General features: G+C 37.1%; 1 protein-coding gene across 1 annotated transcript in view; it reads left to right on the top strand.

The window, feature by feature from the left end:
* LOC150080702 (neuroplastin-like) overlaps positions 1-13,812 on the top strand; it is a 178,770-nt gene that overhangs the window by 123,151 nt on the left and 41,807 nt on the right. Inside the window, exon 6 of the mRNA XM_090381942.1 lies at positions 10,042-10,208. Within this exon, the coding sequence (XP_090238068.1) occupies positions 10,042-10,208 (167 nt within the window). The remainder of the gene's footprint in view (positions 1-10,041; positions 10,209-13,812) is intronic.

Raw genomic sequence — 13,812 nt, forward strand, 5'->3', positions numbered from 1 at the left:
TCTAATTTTGGGCAGTTTCAGTGTTATTCATAATTTCTGCTATTTTATATTCTCTTTTAGTATCACTACTAACTTTGCATTCCTATTGTCATTATTTCATCCTTCTTGGTTTTTTTTGATGCCATTTTAAAAGTAAAATCCAAGAAATATGTCACATGATAGCACTGCACAATTGAGTGTGGCTAGGATTCAGTGTGTATTTATATTCTGTAGGCCCACTGTTGTATAAAGTAGTGCTTAAAAAAGTAGTGTCTGCAGTCCAGAATTCTGGATTTCACATTTCTGGACTGCAGATACAAACTTCTGAAAATTTATAGTTCTACTTGAGTGTTGTGCGAATAAAAAGAAACGCTTAATTCTCACCAACTAGAACATATTAAATCATTCTAAACTGATCACATTGAATCACCTTAGTTCATAAATTTTCCAATTTTCTAAGATTCTGTGTAATCAGCCTAGAAGTACTGTAGTTGGTGTATGCTCTTTGGTCAGACTAGCGGTGAGAATAGTTTACTGTTCACTTAGTGCTGTGTGTGGTAAAGTAAACTATTCTGATGAAAAGGGTGATCTTAGTGTTAATTGTTGACCTGTTTTGTAGTATGTTCATTTCAATCCTATAAAAGGAGAAAAATTCAAAATTGTCAAGATGGCGAACCAATTGAGAAGCTGCAGTGTGTGGTGTGATTTATGGAGACATAGTCAGCTGTATCTGTCCAGTATTTATTCAAGAACCAATTTTATCAAGATCCACTGGAAAGAAATTGAATTGTGTGGCATACATTGATTTTCATAAACTGGATATTTGTGCAAAGTCAAGAGTTATAAACTAGTCAGTAATCAAGTTACAAAGGATTTCAGGCAAACTAAGGAAGATTATGAGAATTCTCTGGAAAATAATGCCAAAAAAAGCAGAAAAGACTCCTTTACTTATATTAACAGTAGAATGAAGGGATTGAATCACATTGGTCCATTTGATGTTGATGGTTTAATTGTTGATGAATCAGCTGAGGTTGTTGACAAACTGAATAGGTATTTTGCCTCTACATTCATGCATGAAGAGTTCTTTAGGGAGGGAAATGCCAGAAGTTCATCAAAATATAACAGCTAAATGATTTTGTGGTAGCTGAGAGGAAAGTGGAAGAGAAATTGTTGAAGCTAAACATAAAAAAAAAAAAAAAGAAAAGTGCCTGAGGTGGATGGGATCTATCCAGTTATATTAAGGAGGCAGCAAAGGGAGGTAAGCAAGCTCCTACCATAATTATGAGAGCATCTTTGGATTCAGGAGAGGTCCCTATGGATTGGAGATGTGCAAACATATCCCCAATTTACAAATGGGTATCCAAAAGTGATATGAGCAGTCACAGACCTATTAGCTTACATATTGCAGATGATTAAAGAAATTTTGTAATGAATTTATTTTTGTGCTGGATTGAAGAAGATGGTCTGTTATCTCATGTTGTGTTTAGTGATGAAGTAGTTTACACATCACAGGCTATGTGAATCATTGCACTCTGAGGATATGGGGAATAGAAAACCTTCATGCAAGAGTTGAGCATTTGCAAGACAGTCTAAAAGTGAATGCTTTCTGTACTATGTTCAACACAAGATTTACAGTTCTTTTTACCTTGTTTTACAACCTGTCACCAGAGTTGCTTACTTGGATATATACAAGAATTGGTTAATGCCATAGCGTAATAGTTTTGGAGAAATTTTGATTTTGCTGAAAAATCAATTTCTCCAAAACACTGCTTGACTGTTACAGTACAGTAACAGGATTCCTAAATGTGCAACTGCCCAGATGATGGATAGGTCCTGGAGGCAAAAGGCATGGCCTCCCAAATCACCTAATCTGAATGCCTCTGGACTTTATGGTGCTGCATCAGAGCTGAAGTTTATGTTCCTCCTCCAAACAATCTGCAGATACTCAGAAGCATACTTCATAAAACTGTAAATTCCATTGATGCCGAGACCTTACATAATATATGGGATAAATTTGAGTATTGTTAGGATGTGGTCATGGTTACCCATGGAGCCCACATTGAACATGTGCAGGCTAAAGTTATTTCCTAACTTATAGGTTAAGTAAAAACTTTTTTCGTAACTTGTAAGTTAGAAAAAAAAGAAGTCCACATCGTTTCAAAAAATGTGTTTGTTTTTGTATCCTGTTTAGTTTGCGCATAAATTTTTTAAATTGTTCAATTCTTTTGTGATTATCCAGTACATAATTTTCAACTTAATATTCAGCAAAAGTTCTTTATTATTAATGACCCATCTCTAACTTTAAGCAAAAGTTAGAGATGGGTCATTAATTAATCAAACTGGTCTCTTTTGAATGGAATCTAGAAGCCTGAGTGGTTTTCGGGGCACTGCCCCAGATGTGGGAACAATATGTGGATTAATTATGTTCCAGATGGATTCCATGAATTATGGGATTTGTAAATGTGGAAAAAACAGGTTCTGTTCTGTTAGAACAAATTTTCAGTGATTTTTAGAAGACCAAATAGAAACAGCATTTCTAGGACAATAGGATCTTTTATTTTATTTTTGATTTATAGTCTTCAAGTTCAAAATAAAAACAAGTAGGCAGTAGCAAGATAACTTGGAGATGTATGTAATTTGGTTTGATTGTTACTTATTTCAGTATTGTTCTGTACCTATTTGTTATTTTCTAGGTTGTATCTGCTGCAAAGAAAATGTATGAAAATAAACCTTGAAATTGTTTAAAAGAACACTGCTGTGTGCAATAGGAAATGTTCACATAATAGTCATTTGATCATACCACAAATGCAATGAAGTTTTGTCCCACAATTATTTTTTTTATGAAACCCCCAAGTACAAGAGATATTTGAACCTATAGTACTTAGTATTGTGCGAGTGTTGAAGGTTGAGAAGTTGAAAGAAGATACTTGATTTTCTATAGATTATAATTTTCAGGAAATATGTATGAGGGGAGATTTTCCAGAAAATGGAAGTTGAAGGAGTAAACGAGGAAGAAGAAAAGTTGGTTCTGTGAGTTTAAAGTTGGACAGTAAAAGGATGTTGACTGGTTGCAACATGTTTGGATTGGCTTGAAAGAGAGAGAGAGTGGGAATTATAGAAGCCAATTCAAAAGAAGTGCCCATGAAAGTATCTATAGAAAAGGCATGCAGCAGAAACAGATTGGCTATAAGAAAGAGGATGGAGAGACTTTGTTAGAGATGGGTCATTAATTAATCAAACTAGCTTCTTTTGAATGGAATCTAGAAGCCTGAGAGTGGTTTTCGGGGCATTGCCCCAGATGTGGGAACAATATTCCATGGTAGGGTGGATTTGTGATTTGTACAGAGTAAATAGCTGTTTGGAATGAAAGTAACACAGAGGGTGAAAGAGAAAACCCAGATTTTTAGATGCAGTGGAAGCAATATTTGTGATGTGCTTATGCCAAGAGAGATTAGAAATCAGGGTAATCACCAATAGAGATATATGATCTTGGCTAGAAATAAGGGTGTCATCGTAGTAAAGCTTAATATGGCCTGAGCAGCCCTTGCTCCAAAAATACCAATAACAATAGCCATTGAAGTAAGCATAGTAGCAGAAGAATATTTTTTTTGTGAGATATTAGACAAGACTCGGTTTTAGAAGGATTGAAATCAACTAAGTTATCTTTGCCCCACTGAAGAATTACCTAGAGATCAGCATTTAAGGAATTGGTAGCAGATATTTGAGAAGTTGAAGCAGTTTGTGCTGGGTAAGTTTTCTTAAACTGGAAGGTGGAATGCAATGTGCTTATCATTATCAAAACTACAGATAGTATTTCCAGTCAATGGGAGAAAGAACTGAACCTTGGGGAACAACTGCATTAGTGGAGAAGTTAGAAGACAGAGTGCCATCTACCATCACCTGCAGTAAGTGGTCAGAGAAAAAACTGCATAGTCAATTACAAAAAACAGTTGGCAAACCATAAAATGGAAGCTTATTTTAGAAGACCTTTATGCCAAACATGATCAAAAACCTTTGAAATTCAAGAGCAACTGCTTCAGTTTTTCACCAAACCCTTCCATTGAATTTGTGGGTAACATATTCCATTGATGGGTAACATAACCCAGTATATCACCAGTGGATCGACACTGACTGAAGCTATACTGACTATCATTGATCAGATGGAAGGTTTCTAGATAGTTTAGGATTTGGCAATTTATTTATTTCTCTATTACTTTAGAAAGAGTAGAAGTAAGTGCAATTGGATGATAATTGGAGGATAGGGATTTGTCACCCTTTTTAGTTGAAACTGGCTGGATGTGAGCAAATTTCCAAGCAGAAGGGAAAATACCTGTGGAATAGAAAGTGAATAAAGGTAACACAGAAAAGGAGTAAGCTTGGGAGCCAAAGGTTTTGAGAAAAAGTGAAGTGGAGAAATACCATTAGGATCTGGCACTTTCTTAGCATCAAGATTGTTCAAAATCCTTCTGACATTCTTTTGATGGAAGTCAACCAGAGACATTGAATGGAGTGTATTGGGAATGGTTGGAGGTGGCTTACCAAGATCATTAATACACAAATTAGAAACAAAGTAGGATGCCAGCAGTCAGCTTTATCTTTAGCTAAAGTGGCAATACAACTATTTTGTTTTGATAGAGATGGGCAAAAGTTGTAGCTAATAGCTTTGGCAGGAGACCAGAATGCTTGACTACCATTTGGACAAGAAGCAAGTTTTCTCCTCTTAGCCTGTTTGAAATCTAGTTTGGACTGATTTTAATAATTGCTTTACAATTGTTGTGAGCTTTGATGTAGGTAGAAAATGAATCTGGAGATTTGGATACAAGCCAATTTGGATATGTAACATTTTTATCTTGAACAGCCTTAGCATATCTATTGGAAAACCAGGGTTTAGATAAAGGACAAGATTTTAAGGTAGAGTGTGGAATAAAGGATTTCATCCCCAAAAGAATAATTTCACTGAAACAATCTGAGCAAATGTTAACATCAGAAGATTTGAAGCACTAATCTGACCAAGGGAAACAATAAAATAAATCTTGCAGACTATCCCATTTTTCATTCTTGCAAACTCCAAACAACAGGAGGTTGAGAATGGCCATAAGAGAAAGGCTCCATTGGAGAAGGGACCACTCACCTTGACCGTGTACTTAAGATGGATTGTTTGTTAGAAAAAGATCAAGTGTATTGGCTGTGTGGTTAGGATTGTTTGGTATTCCGGTAGGTTAGTGACTAGTTGAAATTAATGAATAATGAATAGTTGAAATTGCTATGAATAGTTGAAATGAATATGGGACACTTACAAGGGGCATTTGAAAAGTTTGTAGCCTGAGTATTAAAAGGGGTAGTGGTATTTTAAAGTCTTAAAAATTTCTGTACTTAATGTATAAAACTTCAAATAGTTACTCACCAATTTTCATGCAGTTTCAGTGATGTCTTTTTTAAATTTCAGATCCTGAAATCAACAGAGTTGTATGAATGAGGAAAGATGGACAAAATCAGTCACTGTGCAGTCATCCAGTATTTGGGAAAATGAGGACTAATGCCAAAGGTGATTCATGAGGATATGGTTACACCATTTGGGGAGAATGTACCTTCTTCATTGGTTAAGAAGGGTGCAGCAGAATTTAAATGAGGGAGAGCCTGGAAGATGATCCATGTTATGGAAGCCCTACAGTGTCCACTCCAGACGTTGTGACTGCGTGCATGATCTGGTGATCAGTGATTGATGTGGGAGAGTTTGGTATGTTCCGACATCTTGAGCATCTCATCTAAACATGTGTACCTCACAAAAATTGATGTTCTTGCTATGAAAAAAGGTCTCTGTGTGATGGATCACAAAGTTGTTGACAGCAGGTCAGAAACTTACAAGGGTTGATAAATCAAGTGAACATTTGCATTATTTTCAAGCAGATCCAGCAAATTTCCTTGCACGGTTTGTGACCATGGATGAGATGAGGGTCCATCAGTTTCGGCCATAGACAAAGGAGCAATCCAAAAGTGGAAATACAACTATTCTCCCCCTCCAAAAAAGGCAAGTCAAATCCTTCTGCTAGAAAGTTGATGGCATTAGTTTTTTGGAATGCTAATGGAGTGTTGCTAGTGGATTACCTTCAGAAAGGCCAGACAACCACAGCCACATATTACACAGACCTTGTCTTTTTTTTTTTTTTTTTATGTAAACCCCAAGCACGAGAGGTAATAGAACCTATAGTACTTAGTACCGTGCTTGGGTTGGAGGCTGAGAAGATGAAAGAAGATATTTGTTGACATTGGACTAGAACTTCTGTATACTGTAATTTTCAGGAAATATGTATGAAGGAAGGTTGTTCCAGAAAACGGCAGTTGAATGAATAAACAAGGAAGATGAAAAGTTGGTTCTGTGAGTTTGAAGTTGGACAGTAAATGGCTGGTGGCGGAAATGTTCAGACTGTTTTGAAAGAGAGAGCAGGAATTATAGAAGCCAATTCAGAAGAACAGTGCCCATGGAAGTATCTGTAGAAGAGGCATGCAGAAGAAACAGTACAGTCAGTCCTCGTATAGCACAATAGTTGTAACCCTAGAAACCCTCGTGCAATGCAAAATCGTGCAATATAAACAACAGGCCCTATGGGAAAAACAGGGTTAGGTGCCGACCACCCAAGATTGAACACACATTTGTAACCAAAACATTACCAAACACAATAAATAATCGTAATAAAATACGTAATTACGTATTTTATTACGACTATTACGTAATAAAATATTGCTAATGCTTTTGCTTCTATCATAAGCAAACTTGTTTTTTGTTTCATTTTCTATCGAAACAGATGACAGCCATTCCAGCTCTTCCAATTCTTTGTGCCTTGATCAAATGGATTTTAATTACACTTTGAGTTGTTCTTGCTATGAAAGTTTTTATTTTCTCTGCATGCTTTGTAATTCTCGGCGTTGCCTCATTTAGGCCTGTAGCACGTGCAATATCACATGGTCTTTCATTTTGCTCAAAGCGTTTCACAATTTCATATTTTTTTCTCTATCGACAGAGGCGGGCTGGCCATAAGCCTTCCAGGGGGAAACATCGGTGGGCCGGAGGCCGGTGTGATGTTGGCCATAAACGGTAATATGAGGCCACTATAAATTTTCCCGGGTAAGAATTTTTGACCCAGTCCACCTCTGTTTATCAATATTGCTTTTTTTCTATCTGAATCTGCAGTGTGCACCAGGACGCTTCCTTTTCACACCTTTTAAGTATTTTACTCATTTTTAGGGAATAAAGCACAATTACAAAACGAGGAGGCATGCTTGATACACATAAACAAAGCTGCACTCGTGTAGCAACTGAATAAACAACACTGTAAAGGCAGAGATACACTATTAACACCTCACATTTTACTAAAGCACATTTCTAGGGATTACTACCATAAAACAATAAACACAATTTCCAGTTGCGTTTCTGCTAGTGGAATCTGTTATAAACTGGTAGTAAATTCAATCTAATTGCATTTGCAATTATACCGATAGCTGGAATTGTGTTGGTTTTTACGTTATTATGGTGAAATGTGTTTCCCCTTCATTGATATAAAAAACAAATATATTTTCAGAATCTTCTCTTCATTCCTATCGTGTTGCGTTCAGTTGGGGTGATTCCGCGTTCGACTGCCATTTCTTGTAAACACAAAGGCGAATCGTGCATAAGTGAATTCGGTTCATGTTATATAAGGTATCGATCCCCTATTTATAAATTGTGTATGATCGAATTCGTTTAGTGTAATCACGTGTTATACGAGGACTGACTGTACGTCCATGAGACAGCGAGTGGAGAGACTCTGTTAGAGATGAATCATTAATTAACCTAACTGCCCTCTTCTGAATGGAATCAAGAAGTCTGGAGAGGTTTTGGGGGCACCACCCTAGATGTGGGAACAATATTCCATGGCAGGGCGGATTTGCGATTTATACAGAGTGAGCAGCTGTTTGGAAGAAAAGTAATGCCGAGAGCGAAAGAGAAAACCAAGTTTTTTAGATGCAGAGGAAGCAATATTTGTAATGTGCTTGTGCCAAGAGAGATTAGAAGTCAGGGTAATCCCCAAAAGAAATATATCATTTTGCCTAGAAATCGGATTGCACACCAAAGATAAGCATAGGAGCAGAAGAATCCTTTTTTGCGAGATATAAGACAAGATTGAGTTTTAGAAAGATTGAAATCAACTAAGTTGTCTTTGCCCCACTGGAGAATTACCTGAAGATTGGCATTTAAGGAATTGGTAGCAGATTTTCGAGAAGATGAAGCTGATTAAGCAGGGCAGGGTTTCTCAAAAAGGAAAATAGAATGCAATGTGTTATCATCGGCAAAACTATGGATAGGATTTCCAGTCAATGGAAGAAGGTCATTAATATACAAGAGGAAAAGAGTGGGGGGAAAGAACTGAACCTTGGGGGACACCAGCATTAGTGGAAAGGTTAGAAGACAGAGAGCCATCTACCATCAACCTCAGTGAGCGATCAGAGAGAAAAATGGATAATCAATTACTAAAAACAGTTGGCAAACCATAAGATGGAAGCTTGTTTAGAAGACCTTTATGCCAAACACTATCGAAAGCCTTTGAGATGTCAAGAGCAATACTTGTGTTTCACCGAACCTTTCCATTGAATTAGTCCATAAATGGGTAACATAAGCCAGAATATCACCAGTGGATCGACACTGACGGAATCCATACTGGCGATCATTGATCAGACGGAATGTTTCTAGGTGGTTTAAGAGTTGGTGGTTAATTGATTTCTCCATTACTTTAGAAAGAGTAGAAGTAATTGCAATGGAACGATAATTGAATGGGAGGGATTTGTCATCCTTTTTAGGAACTGGCTTGATATGAGCAAATTTCCAAGCAGAAGGAAAAACACCTTTGGAATAAGAAAGTGAAAAAAGGCAGCAAAGAATAGGAGTAAGTTCAGGAGCACAGATTTTGAGTACAAGTGGAGAAATACCATTGGGACCTGGAGCTTTCTTAGCATCAAGATTCGTCAAAATCCTTTTGACGGAAGACCACAGGAGGCATTGAATGGAGCATGTTGGGAATGGTGGGAGGTGTTTTACCAAGATCATTAATACATGAGTTGGAAGAAAAATGGGATGCTAGTAGGTCAGCTTTATCCTTGGCTGAAGTGACAACAGAACCATCTGGTTTGGACAGAGGTGGGAGCAGAGATGGGCAAAAGTTGCGGCAAATAGCTTTGGCAAATGAGACCAGAATGGTTGGCTACCATTAGGGCAAGAAGCAAGTTTTCTACTCTTAGCCTGTTCAAACTCTAGTTTGGACTGATTAATACCTTGTGAGCTATCTGTGTGAAATCAAAGAAACACAAAAGAAAACTTGGCAAAGGAGTCTTGTTTTACCAAGACAATGTGCCTGCCATGACAAGTCTGTAATTGCTTTGGCTGTACTGAATGAGTGGAGTATTTATGAGATCTAGCACAATCACCTATTTCCTAATTTGAAAAAATACCTGGCTGCATCCATTTTCCCACCAGTAGTGATGTCATTGCTGAAATGGATGCATTCCTCTAGGCCCAAGAGAAGACTCTTTGCAGCTGGAAACAACATTGTATCTTTGGTGGGAAAATTGTGACTCCAAAGGAGACTATGTTGAAAAGTAACATATTACCCCACTCATCAAATAAACTCTTCATACTCAGGCCATGAATTTTTCAGTGCCCCTCATATTGTACTTTTATATTTTAAATTTCATTCTGGAAATGTTGCTGTTAGTATTAATATTGGCAAATGATACAAGAAAGCAAGCTTAAACAGTACCAACCAAAAAAAAATAAATAAATAAAATCCCATTTCACCTATCCATCCCCTCCAATAGTTAGTGTTAATGACATAGCATTTTTTGATTTAAGAAATTTATTTCATAAAAGGAAATAAGACAATTACTTACTAAAAGAAAATTAAACAGGTAATACACATTTCTGATTTAAAAAAAAAAAAAAATTTATCGTTTCATGTCTTATACACAATTGTACAGTTTTTTTTTTTTTTTTTTTTTTTTCCAATTCATATATTATTTTAAACTCCACCATAGGTACAAAAATGGGTCACCATTGAATGAATCTGATTCAAGAATTCGTATCCACAAGGAAAATAATTCTGTCATAATTCATAGTGCCACATTAGCAGATACTGGAAGTTATATGTGTGTAGACAAGGATGTCATGAGTGAAATGATTAATGCTACCATTATTGTTCGCAGTGAGTAATTTTATTCATATCTGCATACATAAATTATAACTTTATTGTTATACAGTAGACTCTTGAAATAACGGTACATTCGAGATAACAGCACATTGAGATCGGATGTTTATGTACAGCACAGTTGTCTTGCAGTACCAAAAAAGAAAAAGCAGCAAGTCACATGATTACTTTATTTGTTATTTTTGCCATTTTGAAAGTGAATGCTGTACTGATATCATGGATTATACTACAGTTTTACATTTATTTTAAATTACAAACCCCTCACTATGACTCCTAAAGTTAATAAACCTCATACACAGAAAAAATTTATTGCCTTCGATAGAAAAAGAAGCCTCAAATCTAATTAGCCCGGACGTGGTGGTATCTGTAACCAACAGATACCACCTTTTGGTATCTGTTGACAACATATGTTAAACTAGCCACACTCAATATTATGACTGTCAGGAAAAATTGAGGTGTGTGTGGACATCTGAAAGACAGAAAAAAAGGCATACTTGGATTGAGTGAATCAAAGTGGAAAGGAAATGGGTGTAGAGAGGAAATGAACTCAAAGAGAACATCACAGGTGGAGATATAGTTATAATGGGTGACCTGAATGCAGAAGTCGGAGTGGAGAGACAAGGACTAGAATATGTTATGGGTCCGCATGGTTTGGGACATAAGAATGATTATAATGGTGACAGGCTATTGGATTTCTGTTTACGGAACAGCTTGGTCATAGGAAACATCTGGTTCAACAAGATAAAGAGTCACACAGTTACAAGGTACGGTTGTGACTGTCAACAGGAATCTCTCCTTGACTATATACTCATGGATAAAGAGCGACACAGAAGACTAATGGACATCAAGGTCATTCCTAGTGTCTCCTTGAGTAGTGATCACAGGTTAGTTGTTGGAGTTTTAAGATTCCCTAAATTGAAGAGAATCAAGATAACAAGATAGAGAGAGTGAGAGAGAGTAAACTAAGGATGTGGAAGTTGAAAAAAGAGGAAAAGGGGGAGATGTTCAGGAAGGTTGTACCTAAGACAGTGGTGAACAGCGTGGAATCAGAATGGAAAGCATTCAAAAACTGTATAGTAGGGCTGATAGAGCAGGTTTGTGGAAGGACAAGCAATAGAAGGAGATGGAAAGAAACCCCATGGTGGAATGATAGGATGAGAGAGCCGTTGAAAATCAAGAATGATGCATTCAGGACTTACTTTCAGAACGGAAATGAAGAGGATAAAGAGAGATATGAAACCGTGAAGAGAGATAGGCTAAGAGGATAGTCAATGAGGAGAGAAGACTGTGGTTGGAAGAATGCAGTGAAACTGTACGACAAGATATCGACAGTAATAAAAAGATGCTGTATGGTATGGTGAGGAATAGAAGAGATGGTGAACAGAGTAAATACTTGATGGATGAGAACCTAATAAACAAGGATGAAGAGACAAGAGAAACATGGAAGAAGTATTTTGAAAATCTGTTGAATGTGCAGGACAGCCAACAAAGGTTGATCATAGAATAGGGGATGGAAGAGAAGATATGAAGAGAGAGCAGACAGACTTGATATGGAATGATGTAGTGCAGGCATGGAAATACATCAAGACAGGTAAGTCTGCTGGTATGGATGAGGTAAATGGAGAGATGCTGAAAGCTACAGCCGAGGCAGTGATAGCATGAAAGTACAGACTGTTCCGTAAGGTCTGGGATGAGAAACAGGTGCTGAAAGACTGGAAAGAAGATTTGATCATCCCGTTGTTCAAGGAGGGGGAACAGGAAAAAGTGTTCCAATTATAGAGGCATCACACTGACATCACATGTAAGTAAGCTGTATGAGAGAGTGTTAGAGTGGAAGATAAGAGGAACGATTGAAAATAGGATGGCTGAGGAACAGTATGGCTTTAGGCCTGGCAGATCAATGGTGGATCTAATTTTCTGCATCAGGCAACTGATGGAAACGTGTTATGAACACAAAGAATTATGGATGGCATTTCTGGATATAAAGAAAGCATTTGATGCCGTAAAGAGAGAGAGAGAGAGAGAGAGAGGGAGGTTTTGAGAAACTTGGCAATAGAGGAACATTAAAATCTTGTAGAGAGAATTGAGAATATGTGCACCAATACAGTGAGCAAAGTAAGAACAGTGATGGGGTTGACGGAGAACTTCAAAATAGCATCAGGTTTGATGCAAGGTGTCACCACTATTATTCATAGCTGTCATAAATGATGTGCAATGTAGAGTGGTGGAACAACTTAGATAGGACCAGATGAAAGTCATACTCTTCGCAGATGACCTCTGCGTATGGCAAGAGAGTAGGGAACAAATGCAATGGCAAGTTGATATATGGGCTAGTATGGCCAATGAATTTGGACTGGTTTTCAGTCAGTAGAAGAGTGAAGTAATGGTTCTAAAGAGGAATGGCGAGCTTGATGGATATTTTACAATGGAGGGGAAAGAGCTAAAAATGGTTAACAACTTCAAGTATCTAGGAAGCACCATTACAAAGACTGTGGTGATAGACGAAGAAATAAGTAGAAGGATACAAGCAGGCAGGAATTTCTGTAGGCAAACGAGATCTGATCTGGAACAAGAACATACCAATTCTAATGTGAAACTTGGACTATGAGGAAAAAGGAGGAAAGCAGAATTCAGGGGGCAGAAATGAGATTTGTAAGGAGCATAGCAGGAAAGACAAGACTCAACAAAATCAGGAATGATGTGATTAGGGAGAGAATTCAGGTTGAAAAACTCCAGAATAGGATTGAAAGGTCCCATTTGAAATGGTTTGGATATGTCAAGAGGATGAACGAGAGGCGTTTGCCAAGAAGAATGTTTGATTTACAATCAAGACCAATCAAAAGACCAAGGGGGAGACCAAGAATGAGATGGCAAGACATGATAAAGACTGATGTCATTAAGAGAGGAGGACACTGGAGTGAAATCAATGATGGAGAGAAGTACGTGGACAGGGCATGGTGGCGAGGCTTCATATGTCAACCCGTGGAATAGCGGAACGATGACAGATGATGACACAGAAGAAAAGAAGAAGAATTTAAGAACATTAAAGGTTAGCGACAAATTTGATATAATAATAGAAAATAGAATGGGCATAAGTGGGAGTGTATTAATGGCAGAATATAACACTGGATCGTCAACATGTTTGTTTTTTATGTGCAGTTAATAAAATTGCATTCTTAATTTCTCTATTTCTTATTTAGCTTCATTATTTCTGCATTAAATATATTAAAAATAAAACTCTCTAGATAATGTAAAAATCGAAATAACTGCATCATGAATCCCTGAAGGTGCTGTTATTCTGAAAGTCTACTGTATATTTATTATTTATTATAACTTGTGATAACTATTACTAAAATGTGTCAGATAAGACTATTTTTTTTTTTTCTGATAATTTATCCAATTTTATAAAAGGTGATTACTTAGCTACACCAGGGTCAATTATCTCGTTAGTGGCTGACTGTAGGCTCCATGCTCCCTGCTCACAATCAAACATGGACTACATTTCTTTAGGATAGCTAGAGAAAAACTCTGCTACCAATTGTGAAATTTTTGTAAGGTGTACTGCTAGTTTATATGTATTAGTTCCAGTGATCCTTCATTT

Source organism: Mastigoproctus giganteus, chromosome 9 (genome assembly GCF_048544385.1).
Source record: "Mastigoproctus giganteus isolate SK-2022 chromosome 9, ASM4854438v1, whole genome shotgun sequence".
In the NCBI taxonomy this organism is placed as follows: domain Eukaryota; kingdom Metazoa; phylum Arthropoda; class Arachnida; order Uropygi; family Thelyphonidae; genus Mastigoproctus; species Mastigoproctus giganteus.